The sequence below is a fragment of the Ictidomys tridecemlineatus genome, chromosome 1, assembly GCF_052094955.1.
Source record: "Ictidomys tridecemlineatus isolate mIctTri1 chromosome 1, mIctTri1.hap1, whole genome shotgun sequence".
Lineage (NCBI taxonomy): Eukaryota > Metazoa > Chordata > Mammalia > Rodentia > Sciuridae > Ictidomys > Ictidomys tridecemlineatus.
In genome coordinates, this window is record NC_135477.1 from 50148962 (window position 1) to 50174335 (window position 25374).

At 54.2% G+C, this 25374-nt stretch overlaps 1 protein-coding gene and 2 long non-coding RNA genes across 12 annotated transcripts in view; 1 reads left to right on the plus strand and 2 right to left on the minus strand.

The window, feature by feature from the left end:
* Window positions 1-10380, minus strand: part of Chst3 (carbohydrate sulfotransferase 3) — a 35582-nt gene extending 25202 nt beyond the window's left edge. For 2 of the 9 annotated variants that reach the window (XM_078040808.1, XM_078040811.1), the window contains exons 1-2: window positions 9568-9662; window positions 9048-9109 (exon numbers count right to left, since the gene is read on the minus strand). Coding sequence is in view for 1 of the 9 variants with exons in the window: in XM_078040800.1 (XP_077896926.1) it covers window positions 9568-9662; window positions 10010-10079 (165 nt within the window). In the remaining 8 variants the exon portion in view is untranslated. The other 7 variants (XM_078040800.1, XM_078040779.1, XM_040272183.2 and 4 more) reach the window with 7 other exon arrangements.
* A 6267-nt stretch (window positions 10381-16647) lies between these two features.
* Window positions 16648-21512, minus strand: LOC144375499 (uncharacterized). The gene is made up of 3 exons (XR_013435499.1): window positions 20415-21512; window positions 17465-17658; window positions 16648-17163 (listed from the first exon to the last, which is right to left on the minus strand). It is a non-coding gene; the product is annotated as an uncharacterized LOC144375499 (long non-coding RNA).
* Window positions 17459-25011, plus strand: LOC144375498 (uncharacterized). 2 transcript variants are annotated; one of them, XR_013435498.1, is made up of 4 exons: window positions 17459-17760; window positions 20474-20629; window positions 21034-21120; window positions 21840-25011. It is a non-coding gene; the product is annotated as an uncharacterized LOC144375498 (long non-coding RNA). The 2 variants fall into 2 exon arrangements; XR_013435497.1 differs by having other exon boundaries at window positions 17465-17760; window positions 21037-21120.
* Window positions 25012-25374: the final 363 nt, after the last annotated feature.

Consider the following 25374-nt stretch of genomic DNA (forward strand, 5'->3'; position numbering starts at 1 on the left):
TTAAATTTAAGCGGCAACCAAGGCAAAATCCTGCACCAGCAAGGGAAATGGACAAGAAGAAACCAAACGGCTCCTAAAATCTGGAGAGAACTGGCCTGGTGAGTGCTGCTTGGTGACAGGAAAGCCAGTCCCTGCCTCCTCCAGAAGGAAACTGTCCCTCTGTCCTTCTCTCTGCAGAAGACTTGAGTCTTGAGTCCTTCTCTTTCCAGCTGAGGGAACTGAAAGCCTCCCCTAGCCTCAGTGTCCTCCCCTGGAAAATGGGGCTAATCAGGCCTCCCTTGGGAGGTGGTGGCAAGGCGCCATTCGGCACAGGCCTGCAGCCGGCCCCTCCTCCCCAGCTGCCTGGCAGAGGGCGGCAGCAGCTGCAGCAGCCTGGCATCCTGCACCCACCGACTGGGGCGAGGAGGCTGGCACTGGGCCCCCGCTTGACTCATACTCCTTTCCAGGTCTGCCCGCCAGCCCAGGACAGGCGCGGATGGGCGTCCCAGTGCTCCTTCCCAAAAGGAGTCAGCCGGGGTTTAAAGGAACCTCTCAGCCCACAGGGCCACCTAAGCAGAGTGAGGGCCACGGCATTCTCTGCCACCTCCGACAGGGATCTGGGAGCTCTGAGTCGGGGCCCACGCTCTGAGACAGACGCTGCCTGGCGCTTCCTGTCCGCACTGCACAAGGCACTGGCAATAGGACTGCACCCCTCTTGCTGTGGGTCTCTGGTTGGCTTGATGGCACCTCTGGAGTTGGACGGCCAGGGTGTGCAGTCTGGCTGTGCCCCCTGGACAAGTCACCGGATCCCTCATTGCTGGCATTTGCAAAAGAGGACACCCTTCGTGCCCTTAGGGGGATGTTCATAAATGACTCTGTCCAGGGATGCTTCCACCAGACGGCCCTCTGACGCCCCATGGTGTCCTCTGGAAGGCAGAGCCGCTGATCCACCTGACTAGGTGCGGCCTGGTGCTGGGCACTCGGCTCGGCCAGGCTCCGCTCTCCCCAATCTGATCCCCACACAAGAGCCACAAAGGAGAAGCAAACACAGGCTCCGGGGCTGTCCCCTCCCAGGCCACATTCCAGTCAGGGGCTGGCATGGCCCCTGAGAGCTCCTCAAAGTGGAGGCTTTCTGTGCCCATCACCGTTTCCAGAAGCTTCTGCTTCAGCAGTGTGTGTGAGTGGGGGCCATGGCAGAGAGCAGGACAGAGAGCAGGGGGGTGGGACACAGTGGCTGCGGAGGAGAACCCGGGGCAGGAAGCAGGGGAGCTGACCTGGCCTGGCCACCTGGCCAGGGACTCTGGGCACTGAGGTCACCAGGAGAAGCACAGAGGGCAGACTGGCAGGTGGGCGGCTGACGGGAGACTCAGTGATGTCATGTTTTCCACCAAATGACTCAGTGGCTCGCCCTGGGCGATGAATGGTGAGCTGTGTGCGGTGCCTCCAGGATGACCTGGCATCGTCCCCCCTCCCCGGTCACCTCCTGTCCTCCCCGCCCCAGGGACCCCAGGCTACATCCCGGTAGTTCCTGACTCATTTCCAGGCTGCTTCTGCCACGTCTCTCCAATCTCTACTTTGAGGGGGGACCGAATGCCAGGAAGACGTGGGTGTCACGGCTGCCTCTGTGTCCCTCTGGCTGAGCTGCCTTGAGCAGGTTACCTTGCCTCTCTGGGTTTCGGTTTCCTTATATGCAACAGGGAGACACTGCTAACGACCTGGCTGGCTTTTATGGGGCTTAGTAAGAATGTCTACAAAGCACTTCGAAATGGTCAATGTGACTTTCGGGGGCCTCTGTGATCTGACCTCGGTTTACTTTTCTACTTGAACTTAAAAATCTATACTATCTTCAATCCCCAGCATAAAAATCACACACACACACACGCGCACACACACACACACATGCACACTCACACACTCACACACATGCACACACACTCACACGCACGCACACACACACACACACGCACACACACACACCCCAAAGGTCGTGTAGAATCGTTGGTGTTTCTTAATGCTGTGTATCAGGCACTGCTCCGAGCACTTGTATAGAAACACATTTTCCACTCATGTCACCGCACCCGGCTGAATTTTCTTATCTTTGTCTCTCTGGCCAATTTCCCTTTAAGAAGCCTTCCTCAATCTTTCCTCACGGCCACAGGTCCACCCAGGTCTGTCATCACAGCTGGACTCCAGGTGTCCCAGGGTGCAGTCTCCTTGGCTTTCTGCAGGGGAGTAGCTCTCGCCCCAGCCTGCCTTGCACGGTGTCGGGCGGGACCAGGCATGTAGCACGTGGGCAGGGAATAGCAAGCCCCCAGGCCATGGTGGAGGGGCCATTGCTTCTGTGAGGATGAAGGGAGGGCTGGAGCTGGAACCTCAGGGACACAGCCTGCCAGGTGGCCTCCTTCTCTCTGCTCAGGAGAACTCGCGCGGCCACGGGACCTGCATTGCCTGACTTTCAGGACTGGACCCTGCAGCAGCTGGACTCATGTTTGGGGCCAGGACTGGGAAGCTCATGCTGGTAGGTCCAGCCCACATAATCCAAGGTGTCCATGGGTGGCAGGGACAGGACAGAGGGACCCATTCCTAGATCCCAGCCCAGTGCCCACAGGGTAATGAATGACCTTGTGAGACCGTGTGCCTGGGGTCCCTCTTTCCTGCTCCAGGTGCACATCAGCTGCTCCTCCCATTCACCAACCACCCTCCCATGCCCTGACAAGTGTCCTGAACGGGACGTCCCACCCCACAGCCAGCAGCTCCTCGAGGTTCCCACCCCACCTGCAGCCCACCCCTCACCCTTGCGCACGCTTGCCGCACACCTGTGGCTGTGCTGACTGAGCACAGGGGACACAAAAGTGAACACAGCTCGTTACGGGGCAGAGACCACAGACCACGGAGCGGGCCACCGCCAGGCAGCAGGTGACACCGTGAGGGGGATCGCAGGCAGCCACAAGGAGAGCCTCACTCTGGCTTCCAGGGGGAGGAGACGTCCAGGCCACGGGCAAAACAGGAGGGGCCTCCTGGACAGCTAGAGAGGCCACGAGAGCAGGCTGTGTGACCTTGGGAAACGGGGACGGTTGGGAATTTGTGTCCCAGTGAGGGCTGGTAAAAGAAGAGGCCAGGGAAGAAACATCTGCTGATAGGTGACAGGGCTCACGGAAGCCATTTGTCACCCCAAGCGGATACGTGCTCACTCCAGGGTGGGACTCCTGTCTTGCTGGAAGGCCTCATGGGGGACAGAGGCTCCAATCGGCAAGTCCCCCTTGCTCGCTGAAATCACGGGAGCAGACGCTGGGCCTTGCAAAGAAACGCCTCGCCCAGGGCTGCAGGGTGCTGGGCCCCGACCTGGGGGAGGTCGCGGCTTCCACCTCACCTGCACTGTCCACAGCGGGCTGGGAGATGCCTCCCACCGGGCTTCCCTGCCCGGACCCCCAGCATGCCCTGGCCATAGGCGGGAGGTGGGTCCCTTTGGGCCATTTCTTGTCGGCAGCGCAGCCACAGCAGGACAGACGCAGGTGACGCTGTGGGAGGGCAGGGGCCCAGGCGCCAGCCTCTGAGCTCAGGCCTGGGCTCACTGTGGAGGCTGTGGATGTGGGCAGCTCCCCAGCCCGTCTGGCTGTTCTCCTCTCTGTGACCTCAGGAGCTTCCTGGGAAAGCTCAGGAGGGGACGCCCAGCAGGTGCTCAGGGCGGCCAGCTGTTGCTGTCACTGTTTCCTAGGTGCCCTCCCCCAGACACCTGCGCCAGGTGCAGAGCGAAGGAGAACCACAGCATCTCTCAGACTGGATCCAGGAAGGGTCCCTGCTTGGTGGCTGCCTCTGTTGCTCATTCTCTGTGGAGGATGCTCTGGGTTCCAAGCTCAGGGCCTCTGCAGACACGCACCTGTCCTTGACCCCGAGGGCCAAGGGCTGGGCTCCTCTGCCCCCTGAGAAGCCTCTGGCGGTCTCCAGAGGAAAGCTGCTGCCCATGCCTGGTCCTGCCTTGCGGCTGGAGTTGTGAAATTCCTTGTTGAAACTCCGCAGTCACAGCCAGGGGGTGGCCCCGTTTGTTTTCAAAATATTTCCTCAGATAGCACTGCTCTGGCTCAGAGGGCGCCTTAGCACTCTCCAGAACCCTGCAGATGGTGAGGCAGCTGGAGGGGAGGGAGGAGAGGGACGCAGGGAGACAGCAGTGGAGGCCCGGGCCAGCTCTCAGGTAGCGTGAGGTTGGCACAGGGGGCACAGTGTGTGACACGTGTGAAGGTGAGCGTGCACACGCAGGATGGAAAGCCCAACCGGTGAACATGGACAGCCAACGTCTCAGCTGTGGAACCTTCTTATGAACCAGAGCTTTCCTCATCAGTCCAACAGACAGAACAGAAAAGGGACAGGGACCTGCCACCCCTTCATCAGGCCCCTAAGGGTTCCCCTGCACTGAACCCTGGGGTTCCACGGAACCTAGTTGAAAACGCTCGCAGCTGAGGCTGTTACTCTCACTCCCGGGAGAATCAGCACACAACGTGTCTAAAAATATGAACTTCCTGTGGGAAGATGAGATTATCTTTCCAGTAAATTCTAATTAGAGTCTAGCATAGGGAATGCCACGCATCTTAGAGAACGGGGGCTCAAAGCATGCGAAGTATTGATCTCATTCACTGACAGGTTTGTGGGTACCCCTACAACGCCCTGTGTGCTTGCACTCAAGACTGATTAGCAACACTAACACACACCGAGCTCTCACTGTATGCACTTTTAGACTCTTTATGTCTATTAACTCACAACCACATGCTACAGTTGGTTACGGTTACCATTCTCCTCTTACAAACTGGGAAACTGAGGCTCAGAGAGGTTAAGTACTTGTCCAAGGCCACACGGCACTTTTGTCCATGATGATACATGCACTGTTGTGTGAGTGCGTGGTTATGCCCTTCTCCTACCAAGAGTACAGGACATAGCTCACCCCATAACCCCGGCAGACTGGCAGCAACAGGACAGTGACAAGACCCTGGGCCTCAGGCAGTGCCCTCCCAGATCCCAGAGGTTTCCGTGTTTGCAGACCCACCTTGTCAAAGTCACATACAATGGGAGACCCCTGGTCTCTCCCTGGCTTCCAACCCACTGAGGAACTGCCCCAGCCAGAGCTCCTGTCTCCCCTTCTCACTGTGTGCTAAGTTTAGAGTCAGTCACCAATTAAACTGCCATCACTAAGTGATGAAGAACCTGCTTCCTATCTCAAAGACACAAAAATGTACAACAATGCTTGAGCCCCAGGAATCCATCAGTGCCACAGTCACCACCTCTCCCTGAGCTGACGTGACTATAGTCAAAATCAACCTTAAGTAAAAACTAAAAAGGGATAGGGATGTATCTCAGTGGTAAAGCAGGCCCAGGTTCAATTCCCATTACTGGAAAAAAAAAGAAAGAAAAAAACTTGACATTCTGTTGGCCTACAGAGGAAACCAATACTTTTTATTTTTGGTAGCAGAGATCAAACCCAGGGGCACTGAGTCACATCCCCCGCCCTTTTTACTTTTTTATTTTGAGACAGGGTCTTGCTAAATTGCTGAGACTCGCCTCAAACTTGCAATCGTTCTGCCTCGGCCTCTGAGCCGCTGGGATCAGAGGCCTGTGTGGCGGTTACATGGCTTTTGAGGGTTTCTTGACAGATTAGATGTAACCCAGACAATCACTCAGATAAATCCACCCTAAAGCAACATTTAAGATACAAAGCTTCCTCAGATGTCACAGAACTGGAGAAAAGCCCCAAGTTCAAAGTCAAACCCACCAACCAACCTGCTTTCCCCCGGCCAGGGGCGGGGACTGGGACTTACCCAGAAGGAGCAGGGCTGGGCCCCGGGGAGGTCTTTTCTCCCACATGTTCTTCCTTTCTGCAGCCACCAGCACAAGGACTGGCCGCAGAGGGTGTGCGTCCTGACTTTTGAGGTTCCCAAAGTCTAGGGGGAGGGACTTCCCAGGGAGGGGGCAGGTGTAACCACAAATAAGAACCTCCCAGGCTGGGAGGGGTGGTGTTTACCGTGGCGCCTGCAGAGGCTGCTCAGGAAAGTGGGGTGTTGACCTTCCCCTCTTCCTCCAGGTCCTTTGTAAAGAGAGCTCCAGGCCCAGTAAATTTCCAGGGCCCAGAGAAAATCCACAGTCCCTCAACACAGAGATATCTTTGTGAGGCGGGGTGGGCATGGCGGAGGAGGCCTTGGGTGCCAAAGACACGAAGCTCCCAAGGCTGCCCCCTCCCTCCACCCTGGCAGGGGACCAGGAGCCACCAGCTAGGTTTGGGGCCCATGGAGACTGAAGGCTGAACCAATTGTCTGGGCCTGCTAGGGGCTTCCCACTCCCAACTGTGGAATCTGCACGCACATCACAGAGTGAGCAAGCACGCACGTCCTATGGTCTTTGGGCCTCCAAGAAGAAAATGTGACAAATTCCATTTCTATTTAAGGAAAGAAGAAGAGCGCTGATTCTCCTGCTGTGTTACATCACCAAAGTCAGAGTCAGTCTCTGAGCATCCTTCTCAGCTAAGATGCCTTGGCGCCCCTGCAGTACCACTGCTCATCAGAGACACTCCCAGCCCCTCCCAGGGCTTTACCCACCACCTGACAAGGTTTTAAGTCCCTCCCAGGGGAGGACAAAGATGATAGCAGTTGCTCCTCAGCTGGGGCGGCTTCTCCCTGTACCCTGTGTCCCAGATTCCATTCTGGACAGTGTGTCCACTCTGCCCTGGAGTAGGAGCGGGCTCCAGGATCTCTGCAGCCTCACACTCTTGGAACCAGCCCAGGGTGAAGTGGGCGGAGGCCAGCTGGGCTGGGCTAACCCAATGCCCCTCACTTCCTTTTAAGAGTGTCAGTTTTTTCTTACTATGGACACGTGTATCAGAAGCTCTGGGGTGGATGAGCTGGGCCGGGCAGGGGGGGGTACCCTTCTCAGTCCTAGGGGGCAGTCCAGGGGTGCAGAGCACCAGCCAGATGGAGAAACACAGCTGGGGGCCCTGAAGCATGGCGGCAGCTGCTACCCTCCTGACCCTGGGTGACCATCACACCTCTCAGAGCCTCATTTCTTCATGTGTACAGTGAGACCAACAGATAACCACTGTCCCTCTGAAGGGTGACTATGTGACAGCACAGCCAAGAACCAGGAACCATGTGACTATCATGTCCCCAGTCTGCCCACCCCTCTCTTCAGATGACCACACATTGCAGAGGAGTCTAGCTCTTCAGAGCCCACGGCAGGAATGGACAGACAGCTGCGACATGGTCCCAACTAAGTGACAACAGGAATTGGCAGGCGAGGGCTGATTTCCCCAGGTAACAGGTGAAGCTGGTGAGGGCCAAAGGGGGGAGGAAGGTGGGAATCTATCTGAGGATGGATTGCTGGCATTCCTCCCTACCGGAGGTAAGGTCACGAGGGACAGCTGTGTCAACATTTCTCAGATTAACAGTGGACAATTTCTCATTGGAATTGCTATACCATCTTCCACATTCACCATCCCCCAAACCTCCACTGTTTCCTGACTTCAGATCCACATAGAAGGCTCTAGAAGCCTGGTACCACCCAGCCTTTTCTTTTCTTTCTTTCTTTCTTTTTTGGGCAGTACTGAGGATTGAACCCAGGGATGCTTTATCACTGAGCTACATCCCCAAGCCTTTTAATTTTAGCTTTTTTTTTTTTTTTTTAACTTGGAGGCAGAGTCTTACTAAGTTTCCCAGGCTGGCCTCAAACTTATGATCCTCCTGCTTCAGCCTCCTGAGTAGCTGGGATTACAGGTGTGCGCCACCTTGCCCAGCTACCACCCAGCCTCGGATTCCCACAGCTATGGTATAACCCAGGCTCAGCAGTGAGGGGGAAAAAGGGACACCGTCAAGAGGCTCCTTGTTAGCTTACTACTGTGTTAGTAAGCAGCATCAGAGTGTTTCCTGGTTGCTATGGAGAATTCCATGATGGAGACAGCACAGTCAGGAGTCAGACTCTCCAGGTTCAACTCCTGGCCTTGTCTCTCATTGGCTACGTGACTTTTATAAAAAGTGACTTAACTTTTCTGACCCTCAGTTTCCTAATCTGTAAAAAGGAGATGAAATACTAACCTCGCTGGGATGTAATTGCTTCATGAGATCCTCCTGTTTCCCAGAAGGCACGATGAAGATGGAAAGGTGCGGAAATGACTGGATGTGTGTATCATGTTGCTTGAATCTGGGGGTGGCCAAGGCCAGAGGCCAGAGCACTCCCCCTCTCACCTGGGGCCACAGTCCTCAGTGCTGCCTACATGCTTTGCTAATTTCAGTATTTAGAAGTTGAAATGCACACTGCACCTAGTCAGAGCTCCTCATGAGGGGGCGGGGAGTGAGACGTTTTCCATGACATGCCTAGGCCGCCCCCACGTTTTTGTGCACTCTCAGTCCCAGTTCCAGGAACAGGGGATGCTTCTGCTCCTCTGGGAAACTCATGCCAACTGGCAGAGAAGAATCCACACCAATACTTAGTACGGGGACTGTGACGGCCCCTCCACCTGCTGCCTCCATCCAGCCAAGCCCTGGCTGGAAGACACAGCTCAGAGACCCTTCATGAGAATTCTCTCCATCCAGGCTAGCAGGAGCCAGAAAGAAGAGCAGGTGCTCCCCAATCCCACATGTCCCATGGTCTCTCCACCCTGGCACATGTCCACTAGCCTGGCTCATCTCTTTCTCCCATTAACCCATCCCTCTCCCCTAAAGCCAGGGTGTGGGAGGGTTGATGGCATCTACTCTTACTCTCTGCTGCACACGGAAAGTTTTCCCCTAAGACCCCAATGAGTCTGCCAATCAGCATGCCATCTCCTCCTCCATCCCCAGCTTAGCAGGACGAAGAAATGGAACTTTTCCTGCTGCCCTGGGAAAGGGAGATGATAAAGTTCCATGCTAGCTCACAGGCACAGTGGAACATGCTGCTGATCTGCTTCCCCCAAAGATGAGGCAGGGTTCTCTCCAGCCACCCAGGACCCGACCTTTTCAGGAAGACCATTTCTACCCTGGCTGAAGTCCAGTGGGCTCAGCTCAGAGCCAGAGCAAAAGACATAAATTGTTGGTGTTACCCATCAAGCAACTACTTACTGAGTACCCACTGTGCCCAGAACTGCACCAGGTCCAGAAACATGCTCGGGCCTCAGAGTGCCCTGCATCAGAAACCAAACACAACTTCAGACCAAGGAAAATAAGTGTCTTTCTAACACCCTAGAGTCTCCCTCCTCCCCATGCATATAGCTCGACTCTCCTCACCCTGTCCCCCTGGAAGTCCCTCTGAGGAAGTACATCCGCTAGGGGGAAGGGTCTCTGCTTCCTTCCAAGGCCCTGTCACCATCAACCCTCAGCTGTCCAGCGCAGCGCCGGCCTGCAGGCTTTCCCACCCTGCTCACAGACCCCAGCACACCCATGTGAGTTTAGGCTCAGTCCCTCCTGCCTCCCGGCCTCGCCTCCGGAAGGGCTGCGCACACCTAGACACATCACCCAGACGCTGAGTTTCCGCACCAAACCTGCCCCTACCAAATCCTCTCCTGTCGAACCCGCAAAAACATCTGCACTGACTGCTTTCTCTTCCCCACTCCTCGGCCTCGGGATCTCAGTCACGACTTACTAAAGTCCAGGCAGTCCGATCCCTGCCCCTGGCACTTTGGGGGCTCCCTCTCGCTGAGGGACTGCGAGGGCAGTAGACAAAGACCGTGGATCGAACTGGAAGAGATGGAGACGAGCCTGGGTTCAAAGCCCAACTCGCGGCGCTCCCGGAGTGTGCCCTTGGGCTGGCTGCACGCGCCTGGTCGGGGCGGCGTGCGCTTACACGCGTACGCGCTGTGCGTGGAGCTCGGGCGGCCAGGAGGCGCGGGTACCTGGCAGATGCAAATCTGGGCGCCCCGAGTCGAGGCGCCTGCATGGGGTTTCTCTCGAGCCGGGAGCCCCTCTCCCACCCTCCGCCTGCGCCTTCTTGCAAAGTTTGGCGCGGGCGCCGGGACCCGAAGGCACGGCTGGGCGGCCTCGGCCGAGCCAGGGAAGCGGTTCCAGGACTCCGGGGCCCCACTTACCCCTGCGCCGAGCCTCGTCCGCAGAAGGCGGATCCGACTCTCCCCGATCGGCGTCCAGCGCGGGCAGCATCCGCTCGCAACTTCGCCCTCCTCTCTGTAGCCCGGGGCTGCAGCGGCTCCGCGGCGGGGCTCAGCGCCCTCCTTCGGCGGCGAGGAGGGAGGGAGGAGGAGGCGCGGCCCGGCCGCTCCGCTCGCCCGGCAGGAAGCGGCGCCAGGCGGGCGCCGTCTTGTGCCGCAAGCCGGCGAGCGAGCGGTCCTGCCCGGTGCCCTACCCGCTCGGCCCGAGTGGGCGAGCGGCCCGCGCCGGTGGCGGATTCCGGAACCGTGTCCTAGGAGCCGGGGCAGCCTCCTCCTCCCTCTCGGCTCCCTCCTCTGCCCTCCCCCTCCTCCCCTCCCTGCTCCGTTCTCACCCCACCCAGCTCCCACCCCGGCGCGCCCGGCAACTTGGGAACCGTTGGCGAAGTTGGCGATGCTGGGGCTGCGCGCCCGCTGGGCCTCTGGGGCGGGAGGAAGGGGAGCAGGGGGAGGAGCTGAGGGGAGGGGACCCGCCTCCGGGGGGGCGCGCTCTCCAGGACCCTTCGGTGGGCCTTTGTTCCGGGCGCTGCACCTCCAACCGCGCGTCCCCGGGGACTTGCTGGGGACCGCTTGGATTCCCACCCCTCTGGGAGAGGCTGCTTGTCCTGGGCTGAGGAGATGAAGAGAGAGCCTGCGTGGAGATCCTGGTGGCTTCACCCTGCCGTAGACTACCCCCACCCCCGCGTTCCGTTACCCTCGCGCCCCCGGGAGACCCTCTCTCCTGCGCGCATTCTCGGCCAGCTTCTCCCAGGGGAGGGTCTTCCCGTCCCCCTGGGGCAGCGGGAGCTGAACTATGGTTTCCAAAGACCACAGCACCCACATCCTAGTCGGCAACGGGTCACCCACCCTCCCTTCTGTGCTTTCTTGCGCAAGCAGCGTGTCCAGGACTCCCCCAATTCGGCATGATCCTGGAAGGGTCCTCGCCCGCTGACGCAGCCAGAGATGCTTGGCATTATCTTCGGACCCTTCCTGACAGTTGGCGCCTCTGATTTGGGGACTGCAAGGGGAGTAGGGACGGGCAGTGGCCAGCTAGGCAGTGCGTGGTTTGGAGCAGAAAGGTCAGTTTCTCTAGGAGCTCAGTATTAGAACACAAGCCCCGAACTTCCCGGTCCCTCTCTGGAATCCTCGGGAATGCCTTGTCAGGAGGAAGTCTTTGATTCGGTCTTGCCCCGGGTTTTTCTCCTGGGACTTCCTAGTAGTACTTAGCATCATGAGCTAATTAAGGCCTAAGACAGCTGTCCTGACGTTTAGTGGGGAGTGTATGCGGTTTAAACACAGCGAATTATTTCCTGTAAAGGAGAAGTAAGAAAAGTCTGAAAAGGGAAAACCTAGACATTGGTACTTGGCTTTCCTCTTCTTCTCAACAAATGCAGAAAGGAGATAGCAGACATGTCTTAGGCAGCAGATACTAAACCAGTTAGAACTGAGCAGTGCCCAGGCTTACCCAGGACCCCTTCTCTCAGATTCAACAGTTAGAGGGTCCCCATTATTACCTGGGTGCAGACCAGCTAAGGCTTCTGCCAAGGCAGACTGGAGGGGCCTGGGCAGAATGCTCCAGATTAGGAAGTGAGACCCTGGATGCTCTTTAGTAGAAAGTCCTCATTGGGTGCTTTGGTCCCACTCCTTACAACTGTGTGTCCTGTTAAAAGAGACCTGAGGTTTGGTGAGGATTCAGACCCCAGCTCACTTTTTGGGGAACCTTTCTGAATCCCTTTCTCTGCGTTTTCTGCAGCCCTCCCCAGTCTTCCCTGTAGGGAAGACTGCCTGGGAATCAGTCCGCATGCTCTCCAACAAGTTTAGAGCTGACCGCGGAAAATAACAACTCTGCTTCAAGGAAATAAGAACTGATTCTGAGCCAAACATGAGTGACCATGCCCTGGGAACTCAAACTCAAGTTACCTGGAAAAGACATGTTTTGTTGTTGTTTTTGTGAAGAAGGTTACTTAAGCTTGTATAGTCTCCAAAGTAGGTGGGGGTCTTCAAATAGTCTACAATAAGGGGTAATCCATAATTCTCAGATGTTGTTTTCAATAAGGCTGGGAAGTCTTAAGGTTGGGAGAGGACAGAAGTCTGTCAAGCAGAGTATCCATTTATCTAGTGCTCATTCAGGCACAGAGGTAGACAAAATGGTTGTGAAAAGGAGCCAAAGATAATCCAGTACATAATAATAATCCAGACCTTTCCACAAGGTCTCTGATGCTCAAATCCATCTCGTTCAAACAGCCTGGAAACTCCCAAATACAAACTCAGCCTCTATGAGGAAATTCAGGTTTCAGATCCCCCTGTTAACTAGGCCGTACATTCTGCGCACACTGAGGCCAGTGGTTGTTTTAGGATCCATGAAGTTAGAGGTCTCATTCCCAAGATCTCTTAAGGACAAACCTGAATAACCAGACAAACTTCAGGACAGACATAGTCATTAAAGCTATAGAGAAAGAAATCCCCCGCTCGAGTTGATGTTGTCAGGTGTCATGATCTGGTCTGGGTTTTCCTCTTTTTCCAACCTTTGCATCTGATGCAACATTTATATGCAACATACAATAAAAAACACAGTCTGACTTGTGGAAGAAAAGGTAAGAGGTGAGGAAATAACCAACCATAAAATCCCCCCCATGAGTCGCCTACTCTTTAGTCATACTATCATTAGTCTCCCCGATGTATCTACAGTCATCTGGATTCTGTGACATATTTTATTTGACGTAGTGAGTATCTAAAATAACCCATTATCTTCCAATTCTAATTTTTCTTCTGGTCAACTGGACTCCATAGCTATTACCTCAGATGAAACAACTAGTTTTACTTCTAAGGAAAAAAATGTCTTTAGAACCCAAATTATTATAACTCTTATAGTTGCTAATTGTTTGATTTGTCCTGTTATTATAGTATTACGCTTGATTCCCCAGTTGGGGGATGCAAATGAGTAAACACATTCCAGAAAAAGTCAATCACACAATCTCAATTTTAATTCCCTCCCAACAAAATCATCCCTTCCCCATGTACCCAAATGTTATTAGCAGTAGTGACGAGGACAAGAGGTCAGACTTGTGAGAATCAGGGGAGCTTTGTACATGGGCCCCCCCGGACTCTACTACCTCTTCTTAGATGGGGGTGGAGGGATGGGGAGTGTTTCAATCTCATGAATCTAAGAAGCTACATTGAACTGCATCTGTTGGCTTTTTTTTTTTTGAACCCGGGATTGAACTCAGGGACACTTAACCACGGAGCTACATCCCCAGCCCTCTTTTATAGTTTATTTAGAGATGGGGACTCAGTGAGTTGCTCAGGGCCTTGCTAAGTTGCTGAGGCTAGCTTTAAACTCACAATTTTTTGGCCTTCTCCTCCAGAGATGCTGAGATGACAGGCGAGCGCCACGGTGCCCAGCCATCTCTTAGCCTTGTCTGGAAGGTTTTCCCACTAGGGTACAGGGATTTTATTGCTGGAAGTTTGTGATACACCTCAGGAGGTACAAAGACCAAGAGCTAGAGCTGTGCCACCAACAGATCATAGAGAATGGGACTCTGTGCTGCAGGTGGGGACAGGGAGCCCGAGCCGTGCTGAGAAATCCCTTATTGAGCAGAGTGGGAACTGGGACCCAGAGAGGTAAGTTGGCCTTGGTCCTGGCCTGTCTGCAGAAGACAGACATGCGGACACAGTGCCAGGGACACAGTGTGTTACCTGGGGCAAGGCCGGCCAGGGTTTCCAGAACAGGACCGACCGCAGGCTTGCACAACCTCAGGGGGCACCAAGCACACAGAGCGTGATGGACAGCTGGCCTCAGATCTGAGTAGCACTGCTGTCCTGTTCGTGGAGGGGGAAGACCCCAGCCTGGGCTTGGAGACGAGCTGGAGATCTGTAGGTGGAGAAGGAGGCAGAGGGTGTGAGGGTGTTCATCCCCCAGGCTTCAGGCTGGCAGTGAGGCCTCCAGTGAGGGCATCTGTGTGCCCGCGAGAGGGACAGGGTAAATGGCTGAGCCAGGACCTTGGAAATTTTCATCCTAAATTAGTCTCCAGGCTCAACTTCTTGCCATCATAGCTCAGTCAAGAGAACTGATCTCAATTTTTTACTCTATTGGAGGAATGAAGAGAACTTTCCAGGCCTCTAGAGGTGGAAGGCAGAGGGTTTAGGTTATAGACGCTTAACCAAGAAATCCACGGATAATGGGACAAAGCCCCTGACAAACGATACAACACTGTGGGTGTCCCCACCCCAAATGCAACCCCTGAGTCTAGTCATGGGGACCAGCAGACAATTTCTCAAGTCAAGAGACATTTACAAAAATAAGTGGCATGGAACTTTAAAATGCTGATGATACGGAAGGCCAACTAAGGCCAAGCACGGGGCCAGGTGAGAAGAGAGTAAAGAGACAGGAGCCACTGGGTTAAGCAGATTTCAGTGACTGGGCTGCTGAGATTAGGTGACAAAAGACAGAGACTGCTGTCTTGCTAGAATTCTCTCTGGCTCCTCTCCGTTTGCTTCCTTTCCATGAAGCAAATTGCCAAATTGTGAGCACCGTACCCCCCCCCCAAAAGGCAGGGCCCGAGTTTCAAGGAGCTGACGAGGCCTTTTAAGTCAACAGCTAGCATGGACCTGAGGTCCCAAGTCCACTGGGCTGCAGTGACCTGAATCCTGCTCGTAATCACAGCATAAGGTTAGAAGCAGAGGTGGGCCCCCCTGAACTCAGAGATGAGTGTGGCCAACCCTTGATTGCTCTACTGCGAGACCCTGCGCTAAAGAACCCCGCTGAACTGGGTCCAGCCTCCTGATCCACAGAAACCGAGATGATAAATATTGTTTTGAGCCATTTAAGTTCCGGGTAACTTGCTGTACAGCTGTCCATAACTAATACAACCTTTAAATGCCTTCTGTCACCCTGAACTGGATCCTGGAACTAAAAAAAGAAAAAAAAGAAAAAAAAATCACTATGAAACTATGAAACACATCATTTAGAAAATTGGCAAAATATGAATAGGAACCGAATAAATAATGATAACTGTAACAATGTCAAATTTTCTGAGCAAAAGACCTCAGCCAGCTTGCTTGGGACTGGAAGCCTGCCTCCTGTATCCCTGGCCTCAGCTAAAAAAGCTGCATCAGGGAATGGGCTGGAATCTAAAGGGGCCCAACTGCACCCAGAACCACCATGACCTGAGCTGCTCTGTGGAAAACTCCTCACCTACAACATGGGAGACTGCGGAGTGGGAAGAGACCAACCCAAACAGGATACAAAGTGGAATGTACACTACGATCCCAACTCTGCAAAAACATACCTGCCAATGGACAAACATTGGATAGGAACAAGCAAAAACGAAAACACAACTGCGAGTCTGATGATGAGAAAATGGAGTCTCACATGGGTAAAGCAATTTGCCAACGTCATCCAGCCAAGTAAGAATAGAGTTAGAATTCAAAGCCAGGGTCTAGCTGACCTTAGGACTCAAGCTTTGAACAGTACTTTATCCCAGAAAATGTGGTCTACATGCACAAGGGAGTTTTATTCAGACATAAAGAAAAATGGAATTATGGCATTTGAAGGAAAGTGAATGGAACTTGAGACCATCGTGTTAAGCAAAATAAGTCAAACTCAGAAAGTTAAGGGTCTGCTGGGAGCAATGGTGCAAGCCGGTAATCCCAGCAGCATGGGAGGCTGAGGCAGGAGGATCTCGAGTTCAAAGCCAGTCTCAGCAAAAACAAAGTACTAAGCAAGTCAGTGAGACCCTGTCTCTAAATAAAATGCAAAATAGGGCTAGGGATGTGGCTCAGTGGTGGAGTTCCCCTGAATTCAATCCCCAGTACCCTCCCCCCAAAAAAAGAAAGTTAAGGGTCATATGTTTTCTCTCATATGCAGAAGCTGGAGAGGAAAGAGGAAAACAAAGGTCGGGGTGATCCCCTAAAAAATCAAAGAGATCAGTGGAGGAAAGGGACCAAGGGGTGGGAGTTAGGGAGGGAGGGGGGAAGTGCTGGGGAGTGATAGTGGCCACATCATGTTGCTATTTTGTGTGCGCCTATGAGTATGTAACAACCAATCCCATCAATACGTCTAACTACATGCACCAACTAAAAAATGTAGGAAAAAACCAGTATCTTATCCTGCCTTCATAATACAGTCCTGCTCTACATAATTCAAAGGGTGGCCCGGAGGGAGGTTCAAAGGTTTATTTAAGACAATATTCACAGTGTCTGCGGCACAGTAGGCATTTACTGTATGTGAGCTGTGGTCATCTGTGTCAGAGAAGACAGGAATGCAGGTGGGGGCATCCTTGGGTTTTGTGGGGTTTGTCGAATCTGCCTGGCTAGGAAGGGGGCACGCGCTTCCTTCACTGTCCTCCTTGTCCCACCACATGCCTCTTCCAAGATGGACAACGGGGCAAAGAGGGCAGCCCTCCCTGATTAAAACAGGAATAAAGGTGAACTTTAAATGCAAAAGGCCAAGATAATTCTGAAATAGTAAACAGTAATAAGGGAAAGTATGGCCAGGTGCCATGGTACATCCTATGGTCCCAGTGGCGGGAAGACTGTGGCAGGATGGCTGTTTCGAGGCCAGCCTGAGCAAATTAATAGACCTTGTTTCAAAATCCAAAAAAAAAAAAAAAAAACAAAAAAGGAACAGGAAAAGTCTGGAGATGTGTCTCAGTGGTAGAGCACCCCAGGGTTCAATCCCCAGTACTGGGGAAAAAAAAATGTACATATTATCTATGATTCAATTCCTCATTCTTCTTCTACCTTTTAGTCCAAGAATAAAAAAAGAAACAAAATTGGAGAAAAAAAATCTGAGCAACAATTGTGGCTGTGGTTTTGTGAAATGAAGTTTTATTCATCAGAGATTCCAAAGATTTAGAGCCATGGTTTCTGCCCACTTCCTTTCAAATGGCTCAGAAATAAAAATAAAAATAATGATCCTGGCGCGGTGGACTCACCTGTAATCCCAGCGGCTCGGGAGGCTGAGGCTGGAGGATCGCAAGTTCAAAGCCAGCCTCAGCAACTGCAAGGCAATAAGCAACTCAGTGTCTCTAAATAAAATACAAAATAGGGCTGGGGAGGTGGCTCAGTGGTGGAGTGCCCCTGAGTTCAATCCCTGGTACCTAAAATAAATAAATAAGAACAATGATACATATATTGTGTATTATTTATAACGTATACAATTATAAAATTTCTTTTATGCATTAGTTTATCCGATACATAAGAAAACCACCCCCAAACCAAATGATGTGACAAAAATGCGGTGTTTCTCATGATTCTGTGGTGCGCTAGATGGGGCGGGGAGGGGCCTCTGCTTCTGCTTCGTATGGCAACACTGACACCTGTCACCCTGCTGTAGTCAGCTGGCAACTGGGCGGGGGTGGGTGGGAGGGCTGGGCTGCAGAATCCCAAGGCTTTACTCACAGGAGTGGCATGTGGGTGCCTCTAGTGGCCTCTCTGCCTGCTCCTGAGCAGCTGGGGCTTCCCCACACGTCGGTTCAGAGGGCCGCTGTGGAAGACTTCTTAGCAGCTGGCTTCCAGGAGGGAGAATGCTGCCTGTCCTCTTCCCGGGCCAGGAAGCCACTGAGCCAGCCCAGGATGCGGAAAAATCCTCTTCCCTGGGCCAGGAAAAATGATTGGGGCAATGATTCAGGGACGAATTCCCGGGGACAAAGGAAACCAAATGAAGAAGAGCAGGACTTTGAAGCGCCACCTCAACTGTAAGCTCTTCTGTCTTCCCACTGCTCCCCCATCTCAGCCTCCTTTGTCCCCTAATAACTTAAGAGCCCACTTAGGGATATCAAGGATCAGAGAAGGAGGGAGAAAAACATCTCTTATTTAGCACAAAGTGCTGGATGATATTTGCCCATGTTAGTTAGTTAGTCAGTTAGTCTTCACAGCAACCCTGCAAAGAAAAGGTAACACACGTCCTGAGAGGCGCAGTGGCTTGAACAGACTCACACTGCAAATGTTTTGGATCAAATAACTTATTTTCTTCTTTATTCAATAACCATTTTTTTAGCCCAGGACTGTGCTGAGTTTGGCAATGATTTGTCAGTCAGCTCTTGCTGCAGTAATGCTGCATAACAAACATCCTCTAAGTCTCAATGGCTTATAACACTAAATGTTCATTTTCCTCATTGCCGGGTCAGAGGTTTCAAGCTTTGGTGGGGCTCCAGTCTCCTCCTTATAGCTCCACATTCTCCTTGGACCAGGGGCTACCCTGGGTTATATTCTTTTTATTGATTTATTTTGTTTTTCAGTGCTGGGGTTGGAACCTAGGGCCTTGCACATACCAGGCAAGTGCTCTACTGCTGACCTACACACCAGCCTTACATTGGGAATATATTCTTCTCAATATATTCTTCTAGATCACAGGAGTACAAGAGATAAACCAAACCACGTGAGCAGATTTAAAACCTCTTTCCAGTGGGTGCAGTAGCACCTGCCTGGAATCCCAGCAGCTCTGGAGGCTGAGGCAGGAGGATCACAAGTTCAAATCCAGCCTCAGCAATGGCAAGGTGCTAAGCAACTCAGGGAGACCCTGTTTCTACATAAAATAGGTAAAAAGGGCTGGGATGTGGCTCAGTTGTTGAGTGCCCCTGAGTTCAATCCACAGTAACAAAAAATAAATTAAAAAAAATAATAGAACTTCTTTCTAGATGACTGGCCAAAGCAAATCCTATGGCCCAAACTAACTTCACCAGGGCAGAGAAGTATGTTCTGCTAATCATGAAGCCTTGGTAATGGCATAAGTAGACAATTCAAGGAAAAGAGGATTGACAGCAGCCATAATTTAGGGAGACTTTTGAGAGCCACAATCGAAGGGGCCCCAGCAAACTTCCAGCTGCCAGCAAACTTCCAGCTGCCAGTTGATGATTGGCTCACAGCAGCCCCAGCAAACTTCTAGCTGCCAGCAAACTTCCAGCTGCCCGCTGATGATTGGCTCACAGCAGCCCCAGCAAAATTCTAGCTGCCAACTGATTGGCTCCTCTGCAGTGATGCTCATTGGGCTGTTTCCCCACCCTTTCAGACCACGGAGCTGCTCATTGGGGGACTTTTTTTTTGGCTCTGCCCAGGAGACCCAGCCAATCGGCCTCAAGAGCAGGAGGAATGGGGGAGGTTGAGAGGCTTGTGGGAAGCCGGTGGTGGCAGTTGGGCTCTGAAGGTTTTTCCTGAGGAGCCGTGTGGTTTGGAGTGTGTGGTTCTAAAAATAAAGTTCGTTTCTTTTGACAAGTGGCTCCTGAATTGTGCCCAGCCAGACTGCGGCATTTGGTGGCCTGTAGTCAGAGAACCCATGACTTTGGCTGGCAGGAGACCCTGATTCAAAATAAAATAAAAAGGGCCAGGGATGTGCTCAGTGGTAGGGTGACAGAGCACCTTGAATTCAGTCACCAGTGGTCACCAGTGCCACTATAAATACATAAAGACTCCTTAATTAAGAAGATAAACTAAACACTGAAGACTACCTCCTTCTTTCTTTCTTTTCTTCCCTTTTTTCTAGCAAAGGGAATTGAACCCCAGGGTCACACTACCACTGAGTCACATCCCCAGCCCTTCTTATTCTTTTGTTTTGAGACAGGGTCTCCCTAAATTGCCCAGGCTGGCCTCAAATTTGCAATCCTTCCGCCTCGGCTTCCTGAGCTGCTGGGTTACAGGATCATATTGTGCTCCCTCATCGCAGCCTGTTCCTGTGGGCCCTGGAGAGGGCCCGGGGCTTGCTGGGAGATCCTAGGCAGGGGCCGTCCCAGGGTGGCAGCTGCTGTGTAGCAGAGGAGGGGCAGGGGCTGCACCCAGGTGTGAGGAGCCCTGGGCACACCCAGAGGGTTTGAGGCAGAGCAGGAGCAGGACGCATTGGCACTCTAGCAGGTCGCCGTGACTGGCATTAGGTCCAGGGGGGGAGCTGGAGCCTGGGCCAGGTGGTGGTGGCCATGGGGAAGGACAGAGGCAGGGCGGGTTCTGATGTGTCAGGAGAGTGACTGGTGAGGATGTGGGGAAGAAGGAGGGGGAGACCCGACGGGGGAGACAGCCAGCCTGAGCTGGGTCCTTATGCTAATGAGCTTATTTCCCTGTGACAGGCCTAAGAGGGGGATGATGTCTGTCTTAGCCTCGATCTCCAAGCCCCAACGCCTGAGGTGAAGGGCTTAGGTTCAGTCCTTCACTAGGAAGCAGCAGGGGTGGGGGCCTGGGGCCAGGGGAGTGAAGCAGGAGCGTGTCACCCAGGTGGCCACCACTGGGCACTGTTGAATGAAGGCGCTATCCCACCAGAGTATCCTTTAAGAAGTCACAAACTGTACCCCAGGCTGGTGGGACCAAGGGGAGAAATGGGAAGAGCACATCCACCAGCTCCTGTCTCTCATGGGCCAATGCTCACCCAAGGGACAGAGATGGACGCCACACAGAGTCCGGTGACATCTCATGCTTTGATTTCAGAGAGGGCCCAGGACACAGGAGCCAGAGCACAACGAGGGAACGCCAGGCCAGGAGCTAGGCAGCTGCACCCTGGCTAAGCTGACCGTCTTCCACGCAGAACTGGTCACCGCTGCTGTGGTTGGACAGAAGGACACGTTGAGGGCAACAGTGACCAAGGTGGCCTGTGACACCAGCTTTATCAGTATCCCCTCCACCACTGTCCCCACTGTGCACTAGCTGGTCTGGCTCCAAAGAGCATGTTCTTAGTCACTAGGCTGTGGCTTGGGGGCAGGGGCCCTGCACCCCCACCCCTAGGAGTGGGCCTAGGGAGTCCCAGAGCCTTTGGGACATGGGGGAAATAGAGCCCTCAGAGCAGTCTTAGTCATTGAGAAGGATCCGAGGGCAGTACTGTGGTTTTGATCTTCATGTCCCCAATGCCCATGCTAAAGGACTGGTTCCCAGTTCAGATGCTGTCGGGAGATGGTGGAGGCACAGTTACAGGAGGTGAGGTCGCTGGAAATTTGTCCTGAAAGGTGGTAATGCACGCCTTTCTCTCTCTCCCTCTCTCTCTCATTTCCCAGCAGCCGTGAGTTGGGCCTGTCTCTTACCCTGCACTCGCCCCATGATGTTCTGCCTCACCACAGGCCCAAGGGACTGTGACTGAAACTGTGAGTCAAAGAAAATCTTTTCTCCTTTTAAGTTGATTCTCTCTGGTATTCTGTCATAGTGTTGGAAAGCTGACTAACACAGGTAGGGAAAAAAGAAGAGAAGGGAAATAATAATTATATGTTACGGTTTGGATGTGAGGTGTCACCAAAAAGCTCATGTGTGAGACAATGCAAGGTTTACAGGAGAAATTGTGGGGTTATGAGAGCCTTAACCCAATCAGAGAATCAATCCCCTGATGGGATTAACTGGGTGGTGACTGAAGGCAGGTGGGGTGTGGCTAGAGGAGGTGGGCATTCAGGGTGTGGTTGGGGGGATATATATTTGGTATCTGGCAGTGGACACACTCTCTCCCTCTCTCCCTCTCTCCCTCTCTCCCTCTCTCCCTCTCTCCCTCTCCCTGTCCCTCTCCCTCTCCCCCTCTCTCCCTACCCCTCCCTCTCTCCCTCCCTCTCTCCCTCCCTCTCTCCCTCCCTCCCTCTCTCCCTCTCTCCCTCTCTCCCTCTCCCCCTCTCCCTGTCCCTCTCCCTCTCCCCCTCTCTCCCTCCCCCTCCCTCTCCCCTCCCTCTCCCCCTCTCCTTCTCCCCCTCCCTCTCCTCCTCTCCCTCTCCCCCTCTCCTTCTCCCCCCCTCTCTCCTTTTCCCTCTCCCTCTCTCTCTCCCTCTCCCCCTCTCCCTCTCCCTCTCCCTCCCTCTCCTCTGCTTCCTGATCACCATGTGAGCTGCTTCCCTCTGCCACACTGCTCCGCCATGATGTCCTGCCTCACCTGGAGCCCCGAGGAATGGAGCCAGCTGTCTATGGACTGAGGCCTCTGGAACCGTGAGCTGGCAGTGACCTTTCCTCCTCTAACGGTTCTTGTCAGCGCAGTGAAAAGCTCTGGGAAGGGGCTTGGCGAGGCAGCCTCTTCTATCCGTTCATTCAGCAAATACTTACCAGGTGCTCGTTCCATTGCTGGGTGCGGGAGAGACAGCGGGTGCCACATGTCCCTGTGCTAGGGAGCTTGCCGCGGGTGCAGACAGTACAGTGAGTGTTGCAAGCCAGGCGACCAGGACCGAGGCTCCCTGCCCGGCAGGGAAGACCTGCACTTGCTGTGGGCAGCCCAGGGCTCAGAGGCCAGTCCTACCCCTCTGGCTGGGACCTTTCTGCTCTTCCTCGTCTAGAAGATGGGGCGACGGCTCACGTCACTGCCCAGGTGCTTGGCCTTGTGCCTGGCAGACGGTGTGGCAGCAGTCACCACTACCATCTCAGCCTTTCTCAGCCCTTCCGTTTCTGGGGGGTGGACCCCCGAGACTGCCTTCCTTGGGCTCCTGTGCTCTGGCATCCTGTGGGGCTCGCCTGGGGAGGCGCCGACTGGAGGTGGTGAGTAGTGAGAAGTGGGACGTTCAGTCCCTGTTCCCCCGGCAGCTCCTCCTCCCGGGTTCCAGCTCTCTGTAGCACAGGCCAGTGGCACAGCCTCCTCCACGTGCCCCGCAGGGCTCCAGACCTCCTGCCGTAGCAAGTCCCTGACTCCTTCCCAGCCCAGGTTGTCCCTGACCTTCCAACATCTGTCCTCTGTGCTTTGTAAGAACCTCTAAGCCTGGTGTGGTGGCACACATCTGTGATCCCAGTGACTCAGGAGGCCGAGGCAGGAGGATCGTGAGTTCAAAGCCAGCCTCAGCAACAGTGAGGAGCCAGGCAACTCAGCGAGACCCTGGCTCTAAATAAAATATAAAGAAGGGCTGGGAACGGGCTCAGTGGTTGAGTGGCCCTGAGTTCCATCCCCAGTACCACCACCCCCAAAAAAGGTGGGATGCTCATTCACAAATGATTAGGAACTTCAAGACAGAAGCAGCAGCAGAATATTAAACCAAGAACAGGCCTCTCCTGAGCCCAAGGCCCTGCCCAGTTGTGCAGGGGAAGGCAGGAGGTGCACAGGGCCTCGGAATGGTCTAGAAGGCAGGTGAAGAGGGCTGGGCCTGGCAGATGGAGCGGAGAGGACGTGTGTTATTTAATTTGAGAACTGCCCTTCCCTTCCGGTCAGCCCTGAGGTCCAGGGCAAAGCTGACCGCTCTAGGCTCCAGTACCGCTGCTGCCTCCTGGCCTCTGCACATACGCTGGGCCGTGCGCTTGGAGGAGCCCCAGGTCTCCCGAGTTCTCTGAGCTTCTCTGGAAGGCAGCTGCTGCTCAAGCCGGCCCATCAGTTGGAGTCAGACCTGCCAGGGAGCGTCCTGGCATCGCCCACCTCCTCTTGGCTTCAGAGTGTCCTCTTCCACCTTCCTGGTTGGACACCTTATTCCCGGCAGCTTAGCGGCGGAAACATCTGAGTATGATGGAAAAGCCATTGGTGTCGGGTCAACCCCGGCCCCGGCCCTCCCGTGACCTAGCTGTGTAGCCTGGCACAAATCACTTGCCCTCTCTGGGCTTGGTTTCCTTCCTCCCACAATGAGCAGATGATTGGATGACCTCTGGTGCAGCTGAGGTTGACTTTCCACTCTCCCCCCAACCCCCCAGCTCCACCTTTGGGCACAGCTCTCCCAGTGCGCTCCCCGCTGGGCCAGCGCTGGCACCCCTTTGTTGGAGGACGGCCCTGGGCTGCCAGGACTTGCGTGGCCTGTGCTCTGAGGGAGCCCTGGAAGGGCCTGGAATCTCCGTCCTCCTGGGCAGCCCGTCACGTGGCGCTGTAGTTTCCGGCCCTGGATTGGGACAGGGTTGAGGGTGCCCCAGGCCGCCCCAGAGCAGAGCTCCTGTTCCCATGCTGCTTGGCCTGCCACCCGTCTTGTTGGCCCCTGTTGCATCCCAAGCCCGTTTCCCCACTCCCTGCCGGCTTCCTTGGGCCAATAATCCCAGATAACCACGTCCACTGATTCTGGACTCAGGACCTGCTCCAGGAAATCCAACCTGAGACCCTCCCATCCTGATTCTGGAATCCTGTGTGACTTGTGGAAAGTTGCTTCCCCTCTCTGGCCTCAGTCTCCCTATCTGGACAACAGGGACATTGGATCAGTCTATACTGAAGATCCCTGTGGTCATGGACCCGCAGCTCTGCAGTCCCTTACTCTCAGCCTTGAGCACAGGGTCCAGCTCCTCTGCCAAATGAGTGAATCCTGGTATTTTTTTCCTTTTCTGGGATCCTGACCAGAAACTGGGTCAACAGGTCAGCCTTGTGGCCCCGGAGACCCCAACCTACTCTCAGCCTCTCTCCAAGTTGAGCAGGACTTCTGAACCGGTGGGATGCTGTCCAGCGATGTCATTACAAGAAAGGCAAGGGGCCTGGCTTCCGTGGTGACCAGAATGCCCCCAGGGGTTGACGAGAGCCTGAGGGCCCATCTGGCTGTCGTGACAGTCCTGGAACTGGACCCTGCCTGGACCACTCAGGCTGGTGGGATGCAGTTTCACAGAGGGGCGGCCACTTCAGTGACCCTAACCCTGGGGTACTCCAAATGGGTTTGGGGGCCATGCTCAGAAACACCCCAGGCGCCCACCACTCCCTTCTAATCCCTCTGCCTGCGCCTCCTACACGGGACACTCGGGACAGGCGGGAGGCAGGCGTGGGAGCGGCTGGTGAGGTGAGGGGCTCTTCTGCGGCCCTCCCACTAGGGACACCACAGGACACCACAGGAGGGCCTGCTTCACACCCCACGCTCAGTTCTGCCGTCCGAGGGTCCCGAATGACAGGGCAGCCAGGACAACTGGTGACTGGGATGGACACAAATAACCCTGGGCCAGGCGGGGGGTGGGCAGTGTCTCCCTCTGGAGCCTGGTGATGTGACCCTGGCTGTCATTGGGGGCAAGCTCCCTTCTGCTGTGGCTCCCCGCAGTTAGGTGGCCGCAAAGCCACTCCCTCTGCCCCAGTCTCTGCCCTCCAAAGCCACTTAACCAGAGACGATTTGGAAAAGAAAGAGGATGTGAAATTCTATAGTGTCTGTTATTTCACTTTTCTCCCCTCTTTGAGTCCTGGTTACAAAAAAAAAAAAGATATTGATAGTGTTTTGAGGCCTGTTTATAAACATAATATTGTGTCTTATTAATCTTAAAGAAAAGATTTTAAATGTGCTAAAAGGGCACAACAGTGAACATGGAAGGCTGTCACTTGTGGAGAGAGTGGGCTGGGAGCCCGCGCAGGGGTACCCCGCTGTGATCCCAGTGACTCGGGAGGCTGAGGCAGGAAGATTGCAAAAACCGAGGCCAGCCTCAGCAACTTAGTGAGGCCCTGCCTCAAAGGACTGGGGACAGAGCTCAGGGGTAGGGCAGCCCTGGGCTCAATCCCCGAAACCAAA